This window comes from Odontomachus brunneus, unplaced genomic scaffold, assembly GCF_010583005.1.
Source record: "Odontomachus brunneus isolate Ranch 3 - 2012 unplaced genomic scaffold, Obru_v1 Obru_scaffold_044, whole genome shotgun sequence".
NCBI classification, from domain to species: Eukaryota; Metazoa; Arthropoda; class Insecta; order Hymenoptera; family Formicidae; genus Odontomachus; species Odontomachus brunneus.
The window spans coordinates 1,072,925-1,095,704 of NW_022639494.1; the positions used below are offsets into that span (position 1 = coordinate 1,072,925).

The following is a 22,780-nucleotide window of genomic DNA, read 5'->3' on the forward strand; positions in this document are numbered from 1 at the left end:
ATCGGGAATCTGTGCCATGTTGCGAGAACAAGAAACGCGCGGAACGCTAAAAAACATCAGATTTATACGACGTACGGGCGGCGAGAGCAACTGCCCCCGCACGCCTGTCGAGGAGAGCGGCGCTCTGCGCGCCCTCGGTCTCGGGATCGTCTGACCTACCCTCTCTTCCACCACCTCGAAACGAACGAAGGAACGAGCCAGACTCCCACCCTCTGCCACCCACTCGCCCCTCCAGCCTGACGAGCCACCCCTCCAGTTACCACCGCCGCCGCCGCCGCCGCCGTCGTCGCCACCGCCGCCGCGATACATTGCGATACAGCAGGGTTCTTGTCTCCACGCTGCCTACCTACGTGCAGGACCAGCGCTCCACCAAATCCATAGCCCATTACACACTAGGCTACCAGACACCACGTCACACCAGTCCCCCGTATATCCGCCTGTCCATCCGCCATTATCATTTTTTATCCGTCGCTTGTAACTCGCGCCGAGACACTTTTTCCCCTCACCGACACACCTATACGATCGCCGGCCGCATAAACACAAACCAGTAGCGGGACGCACGCGTACAAACAGCTATCCTTATAAACCGGTGCCCCTTTCCGTTCCCCGGCGTTTCGTTCGAGAGAGATATCGTCTCGAAACGAAGAGACGTTCGCGAAAGTGACGGTTTTCGGCAGTGCGACGACGGCAAGTTCGACAATTGTGACAGGTGTTACGAGTGCGTATGCTCAAGTGATCTTACTGGTGCGCGGCGACGTGAAATCGTTCTTGAAACACGCGTTACCCGGCTAGAAACATCCCGCTGAATAGTGCTCGCGTCCGTCGGCCGAGCATCCTTTATGGCCTAGCGTGGAGTACGAGGATTTGTGAGGATTCCAGTGATACACGACGATTACCACGACGTCGAGTCCCAATTGCTGAAATTATCCGAATGTTTACGATGCGCGCGCGTTAATCACCGTGACAGAAAAGCATCTCGTTAAGATAAATTGCGAAATTTAGCTCCTCCTTGTTGAAGAATCGTAATATATCGCGCTTCGCACAATTGCAAATTCAACGACGGACTCTGACTGATATCCGGTTCGCGTCTATCAAGGTAAAAGGATGTTTTGAAGCAGCTGCGACAAACCCCGGATAATTCGATTGACAGGATAAGCGCGCACCTGGTACCCCACGCAGTCTGTCTCGCACACCTCGACTTCTTCTCGCCGTTTAATCGATTTACTCACCGAATTGTATTCCGCCCTTTCGTCTTGATTATCCGATCGTACATCTTGTCCACGACACGAATACATTTTTGAGGGCACCGGCAACGAGTTCACGTCGAATCGCACGGTTTTACAAGTGAAAAGTGACAGTCGTAGGCACGCGTTCGCTTGCTCGCTCGTTATCGTCAGCTTCCGCGTACGCGTCGACGTGTAAACGAATATCAACTCGATATTTCGAGGAATTGACGCGTTCTCATGGTGCTTACTTAATATTCGCGGCGTTGAGGTTTCGCGAACATTCGGGGTGCGACACGCTGACGACGAGGAACGCAAGGTGAAAGTAGTTGAACTCAAGCTAGTACGAGCCACGTGAAACTGGTCACTATTTCGCCGGGCCGCACGGATCCTGGAGGCTTGAAAGCCCCTGCTTTCCCGCGCACAGCACGAGCGAAGCACACACAACCACCCCAACCAACCAACCGACGAGTCGACCCACCGCCACCAACCCCTACACACAACAACCCAACGAAGCATCCCCCACTCTGAATCGCACAACAGCCTGAGCGGAAGTGCTAGTCAGTCGGCGAGCGACCTTCCAACATTACGGGTTAGGTTCCCTCTTTTTCCACCCGTCGTGTCTTTCATCTCATTTGTACGATCGCGAGGACCGGCCGCTTTGTTTGGTTTATTCGTGAAGAAGAGAGAGAGAGAAAAAGTAAAAGAGAGAGAGAAGGCCGCCGCAATTAAGGGTGTTAATCCTCGTACAAAGATCGGAAGTAACCGCCACTTTTTATTTTGTATGTCGTTCGCGCGGCAGTAACGTTCTCGACTGGATTTCTACGATCTATATCCGACAGATACTCCTAAGACAAGGTTTAAGAAGGATACGGGGAAGGTGTTGCTTGAACGATTGAGTGTGATTATCGTTCCTCAAGTTGTGCGCGAACTTTGTGTCTCCCCCCTCAACGCGATGTTATGAACGAAAACCTTGTGCGACGCGTGCGATTGCAAGTGTTGTGCACCGTGGTCTACTCATCAACTGGAAGATGCCAATAGATTGAACGGAGTTGTAAATTATACGATATACACGCACAGTGTAGATACACATACATATACACACAGCAGTATATCTAACTACAAAGCGGGAACATACGTTTTATAACTTGTATCGTCGAATCGAGTGATATAAGACTCCCCGACATCCGTTACAGATCGCTGAGGGTGAAGCTGACACATGCTCTGCCGACTGCGGGGAAGATACCGTCACTTTGCCAATTTATACGATGCGATGAGACGTGTTCAGCTGTTGAGTGTTGCGAACGACGTGACGATCATTCGTGTATTTGTTCCTGAATCCTGAAGCACGTTATCGCTAATTTAACACTTAGTAGCCGCCCGTGTGATGATTTGTTCTTGAGTACTCATTTGGCTAGGAGAGGATCGAATATTTCGACGGCAACAGGGGTGTAGCGAACTTTTATAATTGCGGATACGTATTTGTACATGTAGAGACCAAGAACCTGCAACTCACACCCGTACCGGCGCTCAAACAGATTGACACAGAAGCTTGCCCAAGTCGACCACGTGGCCGTGAAGTGAGCGTCGACTGCGCCAAGAGTAGTATATGGTAAACACACTCCATAACAAGCAGAATTCGACAGAACTGAGCATAATTTTTAAGAGGATCTCCCAGGAATTCGCAACGAAAGTGTGTTTTAGACGCGATTTTTTCTCCGCGTAAAACAGCGTGATCAGTGTTAACGGAACGTGGTGCTAACGAATTTCGAGGACTCGAAACGTCGACCGGCCGAATTTATCTATCGAAACGCAACCTCCTCCGCAAACAACAAGACAAACTGGAACAAGGACTGCGATACTCCAGCGATTCTTTCAATTAAAACCAGCAGTCCTACACCTACGTCAGTGAACGTTAGAGTCACCTGCACATAGACATACATACACACACACGTACACAAGCATACACATAGCCGAGAGATAAAGTCGAAGTGAAGCGGATTTCTTCGTCGATTGTCAACGTCTAATCGGAGAAGATTTGGCGCGGATCAAGAATCAACGTCAGCCACGCGCAAGTCGGGAGTAAATCACCCCGAGTGAACAGCAAGGTAGCAAAATCCCGCCCGCAGGCAATCGTGAGCTCAAAGAGGCCCAGGTTGAGGTCATTCAGACCGGCTCAACGAACGGCGTCAACAGGACGTACCAACAGGCCCCCCAACAAGGAGGGTGGGTGCAGTGGTGCAGTGGTTGCCGGAGGGCCAGCGAGCTTGGGGTGGCCTCGTCCACAGGCGCCTTGGCACCGAGCGCACCGGGCCCCGGGGCTGCGGTGGTGGGTTGCCTGGTTGGGGTGTACCCGTGTTCTCCCTCCTCCACGGGGCCCAGGGGCCCCCTAACTCATCACCTCCAGGCTATCCCGAATCAGCAACAGCCGATCGGCTGCCGTGCCTGTTGCTGCGTGCATAGCAATCACCAGCCAACTTCGGTCCAGCTTACCAGTCAGCGGGGCGGTCTATCGCTGAGGGTAGCGAGGGTGGCGTCCACCACCTCCGTCCGAGCCGCCCCCTACGCCCACCCCCAGCACCAGGGGCTGGGGCAGGAGTGCAGGTAATGATAAATCATTAAACATACATTGTAGCTTCACTTCGACACGTATATATTACTACCCCCTACTACTACCACTACTAGTACCACTACCACTACTTCTACCTCTACTACTACCACTACTACTACCACTACTAGTGCTACTGCTACGCTTCTACTCTGCTCGTCGTCGTCGTCGAGGCGGTCACTTGACATTATAATAATAAAAAGACAGAAACAAACAGTATAACGATATACGTAGTAGAGAGCACGCCGAAATTAAGAAACCAAATAAAAAAGTAAAAACAAAAAAAACACGGTTGATGGAGTAGAAAGAGTTACCCAAAACCAAAAACGCACGAAAAAGGTGTAGGGAGGAGACGGGGGCATTGGGTGGAGGTGGTGCGCACATCCTCGGCAGCCCGATGCTGTTCGTCCCGTTCACGGTACCCACCTTCCCCGCGACGCATCATCAGACGACTCACCCCGCGCATCAGTCGCATCATCAACAGCTGCAGGCCAACAACCAGAATCCGGTGCAGCAACCGCAGCAGCTCACGCAGCTGAATCAGCTGAGCCATCTGAATCATCAGGGCATCGTGCCGGCAACGACCAATCAGCCGACTATACACAGCACCAGCTGTTCGCCGCAGCAACAAGCAACGACACCGAATAAGGTAAAAGACCATTCGATTGCTTGTTCGACGCGACACGTTCGGAACGCCATCGAGAAGTATCGATACGTCGCGCCGCTTGGGGTGGGTGTAACGTATGTGTATGTATGTGTGTGTGTATTGTGTTTTGTAAATGGCTGTCATAACGCGGTAAATATCGTAACGATATCATCGCCTCATTGTAAATTTCGCTCTTATACATTCGATAATTATATTAGATTGTATATAATGTATATAATGTACGTGCGTATTAGCAAAAGAGCGCCATTATAACTAACAGCGCGCAACGGCATAGGCACTGGAACAATAGCTGATTGCCCTATATAACGCGATTATCCTCACATAAGTACGTCAACATTAATCGGACAAAATGCGCTTGATTTTATGAAGCTCCCACTTAGTTTTCTCTAATGCAATGAAACACATTCGAGTCTCATCGATGGTGATTTCAATATGTCTTGTTATTACGTTAGCCATCATTAGTTAGCCGATAAAGTCGGTTACGTCATCTACAAAACGAAGGTGATGCAGGCTGTCCTGTCAATAGCAGCGATTAAGGAGTGCTGCGTATCTCAGTGTCAGTGTCAGTGCTGTTTAGCGTGGCGTGTTAACGCGCAATTAACACATTGCATCTCCGACTGACTTCTTCCAATTAAACGTAAAATCATGTCGAAGTGAATTCGACGAGGTTGAGGATCATCTTTTAATCATCGTTGGGGATTATCCGCTTGAAAAGGTGTGAAGATACTATTAATTTTCCTCCATCCCCAAATTCAATTTTCTCTCTAAGAGAAGGAACTTTCTACAAAGAGAATGTACTCTTTGCCGTTTTGATTTTTTCGCACAGAATGCCCTTTCGGTGCGTACATCATGTATTCAAGGGTTGATAATCATGTGCTGTGTCCGCAATGCCTATTACTAAAGAATTAAAATAGCGAAAGCATTAGAGCAGACGTGTCTATTCGCGGCATTTCCGTTTAATATTCGAAGGACGATTGCGACATATAGATATCAGCGTAAATATACAGGATGCGAGGGGTGTAAGGCAGGCCAAATGTTCGAGACAAAATAACGCAATATCCGCGTCGCGTTTAATATCGCTCGTAATATTGGTATCGCGACGCAAGGTTTCGAAGCGTGCTAATAGATATTTATTAACATTGGGGCCGACAGCCGCAATCTATAGTCCATATAACGAGAGGGATTTGCCTTGGCTGTGTCCTACGGGCCCCAAACGACCTTCTCTCCACCGCGCCGATATCGGCCATGGGGTGTCGGGATTGTTTCTTCATTTTTCTCGCCCGCGCTTTCTCGCAGCTATGCGCTTTTATTATCCTGGCGTAGATTCAAGTCAATTTTCTTTAGCAAGCCATAACTCGCCGGAAGATTCTCCCGAGAAGCACGACGGCCGATGCGCCGTAGTGCGAGCAAGACGTCACGGTGTTGGCAGCGAGAACGCGGTTTAATTCTTGAAGTCTGGCAATCTACGGGTGGTGCTTCCTTTTCCGGAACGGGGGATTGGTCTTCGTGTACTCCCTGTAGCTGCGCAGCACATTTTGAAAAGATCCTCAACCTTTTCCGCTCTTGGCGCCGGCGGCGTCAATGAGGAGAAAATATGTATCGCGATTTCGCGCGAGTCAATCGATTGCACCAGCTTCTCACCGAATTTTTACGTGATACACAGACAGCACGTCAAAAGGTCATATTTCAATTTGACTTTTTTTGTTCAGTCGAGCAACTAAGAAATCTTGTAGTTTAATGAGATTTCGCGTGTCAGTTGTGTGGAAAGACTGACAGGTTTCGAGGTCGGAAAAAGCAACGGCACGTGAAACGTACGTGCGGTATGCGAGACGTTTGGTCAATAAACGACGTGTGAAGTGATTCTTACGTTATTCTGTGTAAACCACGTTGAATTTACTACACGTCTATTTCCATTATGCTGCATATAAAGTACGTGTAATGCACGTGAAAATGTCGCTGACTCTTAATACACGTGGTGAAGTCCTACACAAGCGTATTATATGGGTAACGTATTACGTACGTGTATATGTACTGTGTAATCTACATAGCAATGACGTATACCCGTTATATACATACGCAGCGTTATATATGCGCGAGCCACGACATCCGTATGTATTACAAATTCGGAACGTCTACACGTGACTGTAAAATACGTACACGCTCTATACACAGTGGCTTCTTGAGGGCTGCGCGTATAAATTTCAATAAGTTGAAATTTCAGTAAGCGTGCTTAAAAATGAATTTCTAACCTTTCGCGTGTACACGGGATTTATTCGAACGAAGACAGATATCCCGTTTCCTCTCGAGCAGAATTTGCTTTGCGCGTTTCCTGTAATTTTACTTTCAGGACGATTGATCGTACAGAGACGATATCTCCCTCGTTCGATCCCCAAGACTCCCTTGAAAATCACTTCACATTTAATTAAAAATGGAGGATGCATTTACTTTTTTTTCTTACGTGTTACGCGCTCAACGTAACATACACACTTCTTCATACAGCATATAAGATGAAAAACGGAAGAAACGCGGTAGCACCTGTTGCCAGCAGCGTCTAACATCAATATTTAGTCATGCTCCGATAGCATTATCTTGTATCGACGTTGCCCATTGGGTGCGTGCACGTCCTGACGCGATATGTCTCGCAAATTCCTCACCGAACACACACAGATATCACTACATCGTCCATCGTCTCAAAGCGTGTAAACGTCTCTTACATTTATCCACTAAGCAACATTTGAGATATGAGCATAATTATCGGTATCGAGTGAAAATTCGCGGAAAAGTATCTCTGCAAGATAAGCGGAAGGCGCTTTCTCATCCAATAAAGGGTTACAACTTCGCAGGTAGGCCTTTACAGAGGACCAAAGTACGAAGAAGCAACGAGGGGGGAGTGGGGGAAAATACCAGAATTTCTAAAGCGAAGGAAATAGCTGCTATCCAAGTGAGGAGTGAGGTGAAGAGGGGGCAGGAGGAGGGGGCAGGGGGCAGGAAGACTTTGAGAGTTGTTCGCGTAACTTTATTAATTAAAGGCCGTTAGTCCTTGTTGCTCGATACACCTTATATAGCCGCCACGGTCATGGTTCTCTCGTACAAAGAACAAGCTTCTCCTCCCTTTTCCTCTCTTCTGCTTCTTGGCGTCCTCGTCAACTCGCTCATCCGCGTATCGATCATCGTCACTGTCCACTGTAGTCACTAATAAATAGTACCCCACGTTATTCATCTGTATGTATTGTCGCCTTTCCCCCCATTCAGGCAAACAATCAGTTTTACCGTCTTTCTTTTTCACCACTTACTTTTCTGAGCCTATCGTCACATGACATGAAATGGATACTGAAATTTTACTCGCGTGAGTAAAGGCAAGATTACATGAATCACTTAACGTTGCGAATCACTAAACGATCATACGATAAATAGTAACAGTGAAGATGCCGATGCTGGAAATGTTAAATAGAATCTCGTGTAACGGAGCGATTATCAAACTCCTACTGAAACTTTCTCGTTTATGCCGTACAAGAGTGTTTCATTAATTGAAATTATTGTTTCTCGTAAGAGTATACTTCGTTATATTGGCGGCCTCGTGAATCGTTAAAGAGCTGCATTACAGCAAACACATGAAACGTGATTAGATACGATCATCAGGAAACAATCGTTCCTCGATTAGTGGCACTTCCATCGTTCATACATTTTATCGTACAGAGAAGATGAAATGTGGACTGTGCGTACCTAATTTGCATCGCTTGCCTTGTTTTCTTTCCCTCATCTGGCGTGTCCACGGAGCGTTAAACCGAAAGACAAGTACTTAGCGCTATCGAAGGCTCCCTCCCCCACTCGTATCATGCGAAAGAAAAAGGCGACTCATTCGCGCCACTTCATCGTCTCGTGTTCTCGACGTTACCTCCGACGCAACAACCCCGACATCCATCATCGTCACCGTTTATCGTCGTCTTTCGCGCAAAGGGAACCACCTCATGATTGCCGGCGCGCAATATCGCGCCGAATTCTTTTTGCGTCGCGCGATGCGCACTTTTACGCCTGACTCTATTAGCACCGCTGTGTGGAAAACATCGTGCGCGACGATAATTACGAGCCGGCTGGCGAATGTAACGAAAAGAGTAACAAAGACGCATCCGACAAAGGATAACCGGTTAGCACTTGTCATAATTAGGAAATTGCTTTTCGCATGGTAAAAATGTGTTGCGGCAAAGAAGAAAGTGCAGAAGGAACTCATTATAGGGGTAGATAGGTTGGGGTGGACCATGTGCCTGCCTGCGTGAACGCGAATACGGGGTGCGGGTGGAGAGGGTAGAGTCGGCGGTGCCGGCTGAGACTGAGTGGGACATTCGTGAGGGGTGGCCGGAGGGGGTGGCCTCGCGTTTTCAAGGGAAAGCGACGCGGAGGTTGCCGGTGGTGGCCAGGGGGTGTGCCGCACGGGGAGAAGATCAAAGCACTGGAGATGATTTCATTACGACACGCCACTCGTCTACTACGTTGAAATATCAAAAGAGTGGCGGTCTCACACAAGTATGGCAGTCGGTGACGCGGCCCGACGCGGCGCGTGGAAGTTTTCTGTACAATGCTCCCTTCTTACCGGACTAAAAAGACTGGCGTGGCAGTCGCGGAGTAGGGGATGGGTAATATAGCGAGAAGAAAAAGGCGAGCCGTTGTGCGTTTTTGATTCCAAATTCTGGTCTATTTGCCTCGTAGGATGGAATATTATTAGCTCAAGCTGCAGTCTATTATCCAAATAAGCTCTGTACCGCAGGTACTGCGCCAAGGTGCCGGAATCGTCGTGTTACATTTAACATATTCAGCTTGACAGGCGATTATAACGAGCGATGTTATATTGGAATCCGTCACTGCAGACTGATACAATATCCCGACATCACTCACTTTTGTTTTTATTACTAAATTTAACTACTCTATTGCGTTAATAAACGTTTCTTTTTGTCATAGAAATCGCGCTTTTAATTACGGCGGACAAATCTCTCCAAGTTGACGTATGTAATTATATTATATTTTTTTAACTCCCTTACCGCGATACACTTGCAACATTTTATATCGGTAACTGTATCTCGCGTATGTGCCTACACAAAAAAATCGGTAATTGGTATATACCATATTGTGTTACGTGTCCTGGGTAATAAAATAAAAACGTCCTGTATTGCGCAAGAATAGAAAAAAAAAGAGAAACGCAATCAATTACGACAGATACTGTTCGATCTATTCGCATGAATCAACAATCAATTACGTTATATCTTATTACTCGATCTATTTGCGCGCATGTGATTTATTTATCTAATCGCGGTCTAGTGGAACGTAAAGTTTATATGTATATTGCTGAAAAAAAGTGACGATATCCGCAATAGTCTGTTATTTTTTTGCGCGCGTTTTATCTATAGAATTCTATGTGCCAATCAATATCGAGTTTGTCAAATGCGTGAGATGGAAGTGTCCTGATTGCTTTTGCTTACTATCGATTTTGGAAATGTTTTCGATTTCGGTGCAAAAAATAACGCCTCGAAGAATATGAAAGAGAAAAAAGACGATTTAAAAGAAAAAAAATTAATTTTTGATTGTAAATGAACGCTCAATATATTTTTGTTATACATTATTAAATAGCCTAGAAATGATGTCATCGGTGGAGATTCGCGCAGAAATTTGCAACGTAATGTGTTGGCGAGGCGAAATTAAATCGCTTCCGCTTTGTTTTTAATTATGTCGAACTCCCCCTCTCTCTCTCTAATCGCGCCCGACACTCGTTAAATCCACGCACCTTTGACCGGTCGAATAAATTTTACAAGCCTTTGTGTTTTTAATGTCCTTGTCCCGACCTTCCATTTATTCGCCGTTTATCGCGCTCTATCTCGCGCAGCGTAGCTTAACGATGGGCGCGGAGGAAATCACAATCGTCGGCATCGGCCGCGAGATACGCCGCGCAATTTCACGTGATTTCAATATGCGGGAATATTCTCAGATCGATGTGCAAAGTCGTTTAGAGTCGCGCTCGCGCCCTCGATCGTGTGTGCGCGCCGAAGGCTATGGCGCGGTCGGACCGGCCAGTAATTAAAACGAAATTCGTAAAAAAGAACGGCCGCACGGTCCGTAATGGATACAACGTAATGGATACAACGCAGCGGGGGCTATCATAAAATTTTACAAATGAGCGTGCGCCCAAGCGGTGGTCCGCGCGAAGCCCGGCGGGGGGCCGTGAGGAGGAGGGGACCGAGGCAAAAATAGAAAAAAGACGTGCACCAAAAGCAGGGGCAAAAACCACGCCGAATAGCACTGCGCCGCGTTGGTGGTACTTGCTCTTTCTCCTGCTTCCTCCGTTTTACCCCCGTGTCTCCGCGGCCGCCTCCATCACTACCACCATCACCACCACCACCGCGACCATCGCCGACGCCGCCACCGCCGCCGCCACCACCGTCACCGCCGCGCTGCTCTCGTACCGCGGATACAAACAAACAGCGGGTCATACAGGCGAAGTAACAAATGCCGGACATTTACATTTAGCAGCGAGGGTTCTGCCACCGAGAGAGAGCCCACCTCCCCGTCACCAATCTCCCGCTTCTATCCCCGCCGCAACCCTTTTCGACGATTCTCTCTCTCTCTCTCTTTCTCTCTCGCTCGCACTCGTTCTTTCTCTCTCTTTCTCTCGGCCTCCATATCCCGCGTCTCCACCCTCGCTCGTCCGTGTTCCCGCTCGCGGATCGTCCGCGTCCGGTAACGAGGGCACACGTGTACGCAACTTATATTATGTACGGCAGCCCCCGCGCGCAGTCCACAGTTAGCTCCGCGCCGGGCTTCCTGGCACTTGCAAATTTTCCGCTTTTAAATGTTAATTTCGACGTAATCGATGGCATTCCCACCAGCACGGGTACCGCGCCGTACTCTCGCTGACGCCCTTTGCCCTTACTGTTCTGTCCGGCAGTTTGTCGCTGTGGAACACGTTGGTCTAGTGTGCCGGCCGGCATACCAAGTAGAGCATCACGATCGGGATTGCACGGGCGTTCGCGTAGATAAATTCGGTACGAATCATATCTCGTTTCGTCAAACACGTCGGTTTTTTTGTTACACTTTTTGTTATGAAATATTCGAGGAGATAAGGGAACAGATACTATCGCTCAACGGCTTTCCCTAATCGTTTGTGTTGCCAGAAAAAAGAAGAGTCACACGTGTCGATGATGTCTTTTTACGTCTTTACAGCTGATTTTAATATATAATGTGAGCTGTAATTTGGCTGCAAACGAAAGTGCTATGTAATAGTGAGCAACCGGCTGGGCTCTTCTACGGACCCGCGAATCTGATCGGCTAAATCAAGATTGATAATTTTAAGCAGAAGTGACGGGCGAACTTATCAATTAGGCTAAACAGGATGTTTAAATTCCAATGTCCATCGAGCAATAGCACGCTACGAGATATGTCGTGCGTGATCGGTAATTTGATCAACACGGTAAACGTGACAGAAAATAGATATGTTCCGCGTATTCCAAGTAGGTAGATATCTCAACGATATCCAGCTAATACTGACAGCCGATCCTTAGCCATTCAGAGAATAACGGATATGCTTGGCTGCCTGATAACTACGAGTGTCCAATTATTTCCTGTTAACCGTCCGATTGTCGTCCATCCCGATGCAGTGATACTTCTACTTCGAAGTAAGCGATGTAGCGATGGCGCCGCCTCCGACAACTCCACTTAATATAATTATAAAGTATCGATCCAATTCTGTACAAGCCAAAGAGGGTGGAAGACAGGAGATTACTAAACGTTTCGTCTAAAGTCATTAGTCGATCTTTTAATAGATTTTATACCTGGCATAACTTTGACAGTGTTTCCCGTTTCAACGTCTGCTTTTTCTTCCTCTATGGCAACATACTTCAGTTGTGTTTTTCCTATCTTTGAGAATATGTGAAAGAGTAATGAGGCAAACGATATGTCAAGGAGATTGCCACGATTAGCGACCGAACAAACTCAGCAGAGAGCCCCGACGTATCTTTTTTTAACAAACGTTCATTAAAATGTAAGTCCCGACCGACCATGACATTTCATTTGCTCATTTAATAATTTCGTGGTACGCGCAGTAAATCATACAAAGCAACGGTACATTCTCTCGTCTCATTAAAAAATCTGTTTTATACATTAAGTATCATCTCTTATCAACCTTCTCTGCAAAGCCTTAACAGCTGATCTCGAATAAACAACGAAAAAGCAATATAACCGCATCCTTCCGATTCAATGAAGCGCTCGCGATCGTCTACTAAGCTGATCAACGACGTACGACGTACTTCCGCTTCGCGTGCTAGCTGAAAAAAAAAAGAAATCACGAGACGGAGAAAGCGGCAGAAAACAAAACGGCGTCGACTAAAAGAGGTCGGAAGGGGAAAGAACGTGGGCAACATACGAGGGTCGAAGGGTGGAAGTGGGTGTTGGGTGGCGGCAGCGGCGACGGCGGAGGTGGAGCGACTCGTTATGCACGAAACGCATTACTTTTATCTCGGGCAAGCCGAGAGTGGCGCCGAATTGCAATCAATTTTTTGTCTTTCTTCTTCAGCCGCACTCATCGCTCACCCTCTGCCTCGCTCAGCCCCATTCTATCCGCGGTCCACTCAGTTCCGTTCCTTTTGGTTCCGTTCTGAACTGATCCACGCCGCGTGGGGCTGTGTTTCGTTCGTTCGTCCGCTCATTCGTTCCTCCGTTCGTTCGTTCATTCGTTCATTCGTCCGTTCGTTCGTTTCGTCCGTTCGTTCGTTCGTTCGCTCGCTCGCTCGCTCGTTCGTTCGTTCGTCCGCTCATTCGTTCAGGATGGCTGGCTGGCGTTACCCCGTGCAACCGGAATTTGCATCCCGGATCCCACTATTTGCATTTCAATTCCGCGAGACTCTCGCTACCGCTGCCACCGCCGCCGCCGCCGCTGCCAAACGGCGGGTACAAACATAAATACGAATTCAAGGGTCCATGGGCCGCTATATACCGCCTGACATCGCCGGCAAGTCAGTGCTCTTGTTACGCCTAGTTACTGACCACCATCCGATTGCACGCACCACTTACCCATTATCGAATCAGAGAAGGAAGATCAATATATCGATGAATCAGAATACAAGTGATTGCTCAATATGCTCGTGGCCGAGCAAATACTTTCGTCAGGCGCGTTTTTCTTCATTTTTTTTCTTAAAAATGGGAAGAAACATTTGATGTGACAAATCTTCTTTGGGAATACCTTTTTTGAGAAAATCAAGAAAGGTAAATCAGATCTGGTTCTTAGGTTTGAAAATATCTAGATAATTATTATAATTTCATCCATGTTTACATGAAAATTTTTAAATCCATTCCAGGATCAATCTCATGTTCTTTTACTATGTACAGTTTGTCATGGGACACCTTGTATATTTCGCGAGGGAAACGATGTAATATGCAATTTAATATTCGAATTTTATATTTTCTCTGATGTGTGCAATCTACGTAAAAAAGAAAAAAGTTCGTTGACGTGGCACGAATTATTCAATTCAATTACGGGTGCGGCATTGCATGACACTACGAAATAACTCACGGACAGAACCTGCAAGCAGATCTGAATCTTTTACAAACGCGTGAATTTGTCATAAATGGCGGATGTACATGTAATATAAACGAAAAATTTGTTCGCAAATACCGCTTCTAATGCAATGTTTGCGATTAGAAGCGCAGCAAAAACGCTGATACCGACATGACTCCCAAACTTCGTGGCACGGTATATTCCGTGATTTATCCCTGCCGCTGAGAGGATTTATCCGTGTGCGCAAACACAAGTCAGTTGACTACGGCGATTAGTACAGCGCACTGTACTCGAAATTCACAGCGACGTTAAACTGCGCCATGGCCCCGCGTGCATTTTATTGTGAGCTCTGTTGTGTAAACTAGGCTCAGCAAACGATTAGTACCCGTCAACTCGATGCGTTAGAGTACAGACGTGCGCGGTCAAAGAGGATCGTCTGTCTGTCTTGGACACAAAGTTTTCACGATATTTCGCGTCGATGAAGCATTCGCAAATCCCACCTAGTCGTCCTTCGAAACGTTCTTCTGTATGATCGCATGGCAGAAACACAACTCGCAAACGCTTTTCCTAACGTGTTCGCGTCGGAGTGGTCGCATCCGGTGATTTATCGGCGCTGATACACGATAGCAGCCGCGTATCACATCGGTATAACTAACCCCTTCATTCCGGCGGGCCCCTAAGGCGATGCTCTCTTCGCCGCTCACACTCCGATCGATCACACATACGCTCGCTCTCTCGCGTCGTCTCCGTTCGTTCTCCGTCGCTCTCGCCTTCTCGTGCGTCGAGCTGGCCGATCGTGATCGTCAAAGGGTCGCTCACTCGTAATCAGTCGTGCGAGGGCTCACGCACGTTCTACCGCGACTATCGGGGTCGTTAACCCCCCACCTCCGCGCCCTTTCCGCGCTATTCCACCGGTCGATCTCTCTGCAACAACATGCAGACCCTCGTCCGGAGTCGATGCCTGCCCTCGAACCCCTTTCACGGGCAGCTGGATCTCAGGTGAGACGTGAACGAACAAAAGAAAATAAGAGTAGGGGGCGGAACAAAAATAAAGATCATGGAGGAGAGGTATCCGTGCGTGCAAAGCCCTTCGCTGAATTCGCGGCTGGATTATTGCCCAATGCTTAGCATATTCCACCGTACGTACGTACGCGGCTACCGTATCCAAGCCGCCGCGCGAATCCAGCCCCTCCGAGCACGTAAATGTCCGCCGTCGTCCGTCGTTCTACGAGGCGGCGTTAAATGAAACGTTCAATTAATCTCAGGGAAATTTACCGTTAAGCGATACGCGCAAATTGGCGCAAATTGGCAACGAACGAAAAAGTATAAAACAAGCGTGTATGTATGTGAGTGTGTGTATGTGTGTGTGCATGCTCGAACCTGACTCTGTTTTCCGTATTGATCCAATATCGTGTATCGTGCTGTTCGATAGTCTTCTCAAATACAAGCGAGAGAGAGACAGAGAGAGAAAAAGAGAGGATTTTGCGAGCGTCAAACCGTCTCTCGCGATCGCACAGGTGCACCCTGCCGATGTGTCGTTTGGCGCAACGTAGGGCAACGCGCGGTTTTCAGCGTGTTATCCTCGCTCCTCTTCCGTTCCAGCGCCTTGTCGCGGGGGAAAAGTAGCGCGGCAGGAAGCCGAGGGCGGCGAGAGTAGATTGCAAATGAGAGCTTTTGCAGTGGCTATATTTCTTGCTGAGGTTTTTAATCCTGCGTGCAATGCGATGCCGGCCCGACAGGCAGAGCCGTCCGAGCTTTGCTCGTTCTTCTCCCTTCTTTTTTTTTTCTTCCTTTTTCATCGCCCTGCCCGTTACCACCCTTCGCCGCCGACGCCGCCGCCGACGCCGCCTTTGCTTCAGCCGGGTTTTCTTTTGGCGTGACCGCTCTTTCTGCCAAGTGCTCGCCACGTATAAAATATTCGCTCGCATTGTATTTGCATACTTACGTATAACTCGGTGCATGATGGAGGGTTCGTATGTATGCCGTGTCCGTTGAAACGAGATCCCAGACAGTAATATTCTATTATACAGGCGTTTGTGCGCGCACGCGGATGTATATCAAGATTGTCAGTTCGATTCTGGATGAATATCATCGCGATTTGACTATCGGTGTCATGTCAGCGTTGAGCGGCGGCCACGAAGCAAAAGCGCCGCGTTTGCAATATCGGAGGATCGCATCTAGACGAAATTATGACATTATGAAACATCTGCCTCGTCTCTGAGAGGTCGTCGCGCGATTTCTTTGTCGCTGAATCTAGGTCGTCCCATTGTGCAAATGTCGCGGTCGTTGGCGATAGCCGCATTTTTTAAACAGGGAAAGGGAATAATGCACGGAAGAATGAACGATGATTCGAGCACAGTCGATGCGCGCAGCTTCTCGGAACGATCGTATTTCCCGTCGTACAATTTATCCGTTTACGAGAGTTTTCTGCATCGCAGCTAACGTTTGTCTACGAGACATATTTTCTGGTTTGCGAGGATGTGATACCTCCCCTGGGAAAAGCTGCAGAGCACCTGCTTGCTCCCAAGTTGGTCCTAACGCAATACCATGCGCGTTGTACTAGAAACTAGCCATTCGAACACTATCACGCACACTCTGTGTATATGTGGAGAGAGTTTATATCAGCGTGATATAAACGTAATCGTTAAAATTAAAGATATTAATATACGGGAAGGTATGAACGTAACACAAAAGAATAATTTATCAACGCAATACTCTTTTTCTCTCTCTCTCTCTCTCTTTCTCTCTCTCAATAGACTGCATAATGTCTGTACCGATTAAACAGAAGCGTCATTGTTTACTGTGTGATTGACAGTTGTAATTTTGATGAAAATTGCACGCGTAAAACGTAACGAGAGATAATTGCTCCCAAATATGTACTTTCATATACCTTCGCCTCCTAAATTTCGCTAAAACATTTAAGATCGTTAAATTATCGTGATGATGTATGCGATACACGCGTGCAATGTGAGATAATGATTTAAAGATACACTTTTTCGAATGCACCAACCACGAGAGAGGGGAGGAGGTGCTGCAATAATCAGATAATTGTGAACCGAATCTAAATTTATTTCATTAGTATACAGTCGGCTTTCAGTGTTCGATGATAATAGGATAATCGATGGAACTGTCACTTCGTACAAGAGGCGTTTCGATAGGCGGGATTCTGCCGTATTTCAACGAGACAAACCAAAGCCACAGTACGCAGCGTTAAATAATTGCTTGGTATCCGTTCGATCCTCGAGGGTGATTCGAATGGTGGGGTTGCCGATGTAACGGGGATGAAGGGAGGTTGCACGAAATGGAAAACCACGAAAAAAAAAATGGAAGCAACAAAGAGGCAGAAAAGAGGAGTGAGGGAGCGCGAGGGAGAGAGATAAGCGATAAACGAATCAACGATCGTCAGCCACAGGCTAACCACCGACCGAACTCGGGCACTTGACGCCAACGAGAAATTGAAAATGGAAATGTTTAATTGCCCGAAAACACAAAGCGCGCTCTGACACAACGTTTTGTATTTTTCAGTACTTTCCTAATGACCAGGTTGGCCAGTATTGCCCGATAAAGGGATTAATCATTAAGGAAGAGCGAAATGAAAGCAGGAGAACTCGCGATTGCACTTTGAAATAAATGCGAAAAAGCTTTCAGATGCGCAATCGATCGAACATCGAAAAGTACCTTTCGTCGAAGAGAACTCGAGAACCTAGAATTTAGAAAAATTTAAAAAAATCACAATGGATTCGTGACGGATTGGAAACATTCGTCCGATGTAGCGTGAGAAATATACCGGACAGATAGAGAAGAGGAAAACGGATAGAGGATGTCAGGTGAGATAGGAAAGTCTCTTGAGAAACTGCCATAGACACGAGAATGTGATGAAGGCTCGAGTCCTTCTAAGCCGAGGATAAATACAGGAATCTTGTTATTTCGCTCAGCTACCGACGATCTTCTTCGCGGAAGGAAGCCGAGGACATGCATTAACCCTATACGTATTTATCTTCCGGCACTAAAGCGTGTTACGAGTACTACCTTCTACGGAATATCAGCCGAGTTAATTAACCACGGCAAGAATCGAGTGATGGTACACATCAGCATGCATAATAGAATTATCTTTTCTGTATGCCATTTGCTCGCAAAAACGAAGTCAATTATTTCTACGAACGCCTCGTACTAAGTTTGAATTTTTATAAGTGCGTTAGCTCACATTATATATATATGTTACAGGCAAAGAAATTCGGCATTGTATGGAAAATACTTAGGAATTATATATGAAATACCTAGGCATTATATATAAAAATTGATAGACATTCTGTAGAATGCCTAGGTATTCTACACAATATCTGATTCTTGCATAATGCCGGTAACCCATATACATCACGTACATGTTACATAATGCCTGGTTCTGTCGCTTGTATATCAATTTGTAATGACAAACATGCTTGTCGAAATTTGATTTTCAAACTAAATAAGAAGAAGCAATAGTTATTCCACTATCACGTTGGGTATTTTGCTTAAATTCAGATATTTCGTACGATTAGATGTCTCGAAACTTGCGTTTATGCAGTACCACGATACAGAATTTCACTTTGCTCTTCCAGCCAACGCTACACCCCGTAATTTATAACGCGTGACGGCGTATCCAATTTAAGTCGATTATCACGATCCGCGAGACATTCTTTCGTTTATGAAAATATGCTCATAACCCTACCGCGCAACAGAAAGGTCTCCTGGAGCGTGTCTTCAATTTTACCTAATAAAATGGGACGTAGCGCCTTGTTAAGCCACCCTTTGGCGCTTACTAGTAAATTAATGAGCTCACTGCAACACTACACCGTGCAAACCCTTATACCATCCCCAGCCACCCTAAGGCCCACCTCTCTACACCACTGCCAGTCTCTACCCGCTTTGCGCGATCTCTCTCTCTCTCTCTCTCTCTCTCTCTCTCTTTCTGTCTGCTCGGTCTACTCTAGAAACCAGCATTAAATCATACATCAGCGCACGATGCGGCCAGGGGTGACGAGAAGGGGTTGAAGAGGAGTAAAACCGGGAAAGCCAGGACGGATGGAGGTGTCGCATCTACTAATAATCAACCAGAATTTGAAATTCTGTGTGGTTTATGGTCATGGGGGAGGCGGGTGGGCAGAAAGCACGAATGGCTGCAAAATTTAACCACTCCAGCAAGATAATAACACTTGATGCAACTGATTTATAAACCAAACGGGAATTATCAACGAGTTTGTATACCGCGCGCGAAAAAATATACGAGAAGAAATATACGCGGGGCAAAAGACTATTCAAATGATCCGATAAACTGATCGAACAAATCGGCCAAATAAAATCATCGATTCTTTTTTGGTCGTAATAAACGAAACAATAATTTACGTCGTAATCGTTCCGAATAATCGGGCTCGAATAATGAGCCAACGAGATTTTTTTGCTCGTTATGTATACGGTGTGGTAGCAGTACGTGTTACCCTAAGGATGACCCAAGTGCGGTCAACTCGTGTAATCCCCTTTAAAACCGACAAGAATTAACTTTAGCACATCGCAAATTCGCACCGCATTTCACGGCTCTTATGAATTTAAGCGCCCGCCGTCCGTACTCCCAGGAGGTGCAAAGGACGCTGGAAAAGGGTTCACGTGTGGTTATGGAAGAGAAATCCGCAGTGGAGGAAGGCGGAAGTAATGAGAATGCTGGAGTATCTGCGAAGTAGACGGAAGTGTGAAAGCAAACAGCGAAGGGAGAAAGGAATCAAACTAGAAATGAGAACCAAATAAAAATCAAACAAATAGGAAACCAAATGAAGCGAACGGTGACAAACAGACGCGAAGTATGCGGACACGTGGTTCGTTAATTTAACACATAATGAAGGAACTCGCAATTTTATAGGACAATCGAGACGTGATCTGTTATTCATATAAAGAGAAATGTGCAATTCTTTCAATTTACGTGCAGTTGCAAAGTAACATATATAAAATTAAGAAACGGATAGCAAGTGCGAATGTTTCATTAAGGTTACTTAATTAAATGGATAAATACTGAGAGGAAAAAGTAAACGTTGACAAGATGGCAAATATGCAAGCGAAATGCACAAAGAGCCAGTGAATGTCGCGGCGGCGGAGGAAGTTACTGATGTTACATAATATGGTGTGTCGTGACTCTTAAGTTTACCGAAGTACGCCGCAAAGCCGGTTCTCGTCTTCTCCTCCGTCGCCACGAGCTGGTTGTCCGACTTCGTTAACACGGCCATTTTTCATTCGGCGAATGAGAGAGCCGATTTCGCTACGAAAATGCGTGCCGGCCAAAGTAATCAATTACTTTCCGCTAACGATCGAAGCATGCCTGTGATTTGTACGCTCGTAGAAGCCCCGTCGTGAAAATCGCACGAGTGCACACACACGCACACACACACACACATACACTTATACGGGCAAGCGTGTGTGCAAATCATTTCGTGTGATTAAATTCCGACCGCGAATTTTACGCGGGCGATACAGATGCAAATAACTTAATGCATAATCGAAAGCTAGTTAATTCGTTGTAAGACTTTGGTCTACCGACAATCTAGCCTCGTAAAACTCGCAACATGTCATCGCATACTAAATTTAGGCCGCTTTTGTGACTCGCATGTGACCCGACAGTATTCATCGAGATTATTATACGTCATGTACACAGTGTGCCGGTGGGTGCTTATTAATGTCGTTCCTGCATCATCGATCAGGCGCACTGGCAGCACGGCTAGAAAATTGGCGCACACAGTGTGATTACGAAACTTTAAATAAACTATCGGGAGATTTAACGAGGCGCTATTTCTAGCCTTTAAATTATTCCGCGAGATTAATTTTATTTAGAGTTCGCGCACGGGCGCGCGCACTGGCACGTGAATAATCAAGAGTTACTCGCCGCTGTATCTTAATTCGTGCACTGTGCGCTACACCGATTCGTGTGCGTTTACTGCGTCTTTGTTCCTACGTTACCATCTTACGTTGCATGGTTGTCGTTATCACCTTATCAGGTTTGTGGGCACGCCGAATTTTAATCAGCATCGTTTCACTATCTCAACGAACAATCATCGATTCAAGTTCGGACGGAAAGCTACACACGCGCATGATAAGATTAGTTGAGCCAATCAAATAAATTAATCGGTTGTTCGTCGGATAATATTCGTGAGGGAGTTCTCATATATCCTGTAATTCGCATATCAAATTATTAGGATGTTGTTCCAATCTTGAACAGTGGTGTGTGATCAGACGTTATTTCTTTCGCTGATAATCGATGCGATTTTGCGCGCGTCGCATCATATGGTGCTTTGCGAGAGCGTTGAAATTGAACGCTCACCATTTCGCGCTGAAATCCACCGACGTCCAACCGGCAGAACCCGCCGTTGTATCCCGAACATCCCGTATCGTTCCGCACTCGGAACTCCGTGGCGTCCAGTCTCTATTCTGGATAGCCTCACGTTGATTGAACTTCACTTCTCTACACTTCACTACGCTCCACTAAGCTCACTGCGCGGACGATATTTACATTTTAACGGCGCTTAACGAATGCCACGACAGCGTCAAAGAAAGATTTTGGTTTGGACTCGAAACGAAATCTACGAATTCGATTAACGCCAGACAAGATTGTGTTTTGCGAATTTATCGAGTGGATATCTTTGGCGCGTCAAGCTTTGGTATTTGACACAACTGCTGTTCAAGACCGCAAATATCCAGACAATTTAGCATCTAAATTGTGATTTGTATTATTCAATGTTTTCGATACAACGCTACGTTTTTGTCCACATAAGAAATGCGCAAAGTTCATTGAACTTGGTCGAAGAGATTATGGAATTTTGAGAGAGAAACTTGTTATTCAGAATATTCTCGTTCTTACATTTTTCGTGCTGAATCTTATCAGCGTGATGAAATTGAAATGGAATCACGGTAATAACCGGCGTGAATTTTTTAAAGCTCTCTCTCCGACGTTTTCTCAAGCACGTGCCACTGAAAATTTTCATGTCTCTTATTAAGACAAATGAGCGTCGTCGTCATTACGAATACGTGAACGTTTTGACGAACATGCGGATAATAAACATTGATAATCGCAGGAAGTTCGGCGCGATCAATGCGCGCGTACGAATCACCGTTTAGTGCAATTTTCCCGCTATGGCAGCCCGACGTGACACGGCGCCGTGCGCGCGTTTACATCGAATTTAATTAATCCGTAGATGATCGCACACAGTAATTCGCCACGTACACCGAACCAGCCCCATCAGCTTTTCCATTCCATTCTCGGCTAGACTCTGCCGTAGTCGCTTCGCGGGCCACGCCGGCGTGTACCGAATGCGGTTGCGCCTGCCTATCTCGGTTGACAATCTATCAATTAATTAACGAAAATTACGCTCTTGCTAAATTAATACCGAGAGCGTTTCTACGTGTGCTGGCGCGGCGGAACGTCGCGCCGGCGCCGCGACGCGCCGCGCCGCGCCGCGTTGGTTTGCGATGCTCGTGCGCTGCTGCGGCCGTAACGTGCGGCAAGCGTCGGCGGTGCAGCCTCGCCGCGAATTACCGGATATCTTAATGAGTACCGTAATTAATACGGACACAGATTGGGGGGACGTTCGAGGGTGCGGGGTTAGATAGCGCTTAACCAGAACGTACGGGCTTTGTCACGGACGTGTACAAGATAACCGTATATCTGCTGTGAAATGCAAACCGGGCCGCCGGCCACCGTGGACTACTCTCCCCCGCTGCGCTATCTGAGA

At 46.8% G+C, this 22,780-nt stretch overlaps 1 protein-coding gene across 5 annotated transcripts in view; it reads left to right on the top strand.

Moving 5' to 3' along the window:
• Positions 1–335: 335 nt before the first annotated feature.
• The window catches only part of LOC116844664 (nucleolysin TIAR), a 475,685-nt gene continuing 453,240 nt past the window's right edge, over positions 336–22,780 (top strand). For 4 of the 5 annotated variants that reach the window (XM_032816513.1, XM_032816511.1, XM_032816512.1 and 1 more), the window contains exons 1-2: positions 337–3,827; positions 4,171–4,480. In XM_032816513.1, the coding sequence (XP_032672404.1) occupies positions 4,229–4,480 (252 nt within the window). In that variant the 5' untranslated portion in view covers positions 337–3,827; positions 4,171–4,228. Of the gene's footprint in view, positions 3,828–4,170; positions 4,481–22,780 lie in introns of all 5 variants that reach the window. The other variant, XM_032816518.1, reaches the window with a different exon arrangement.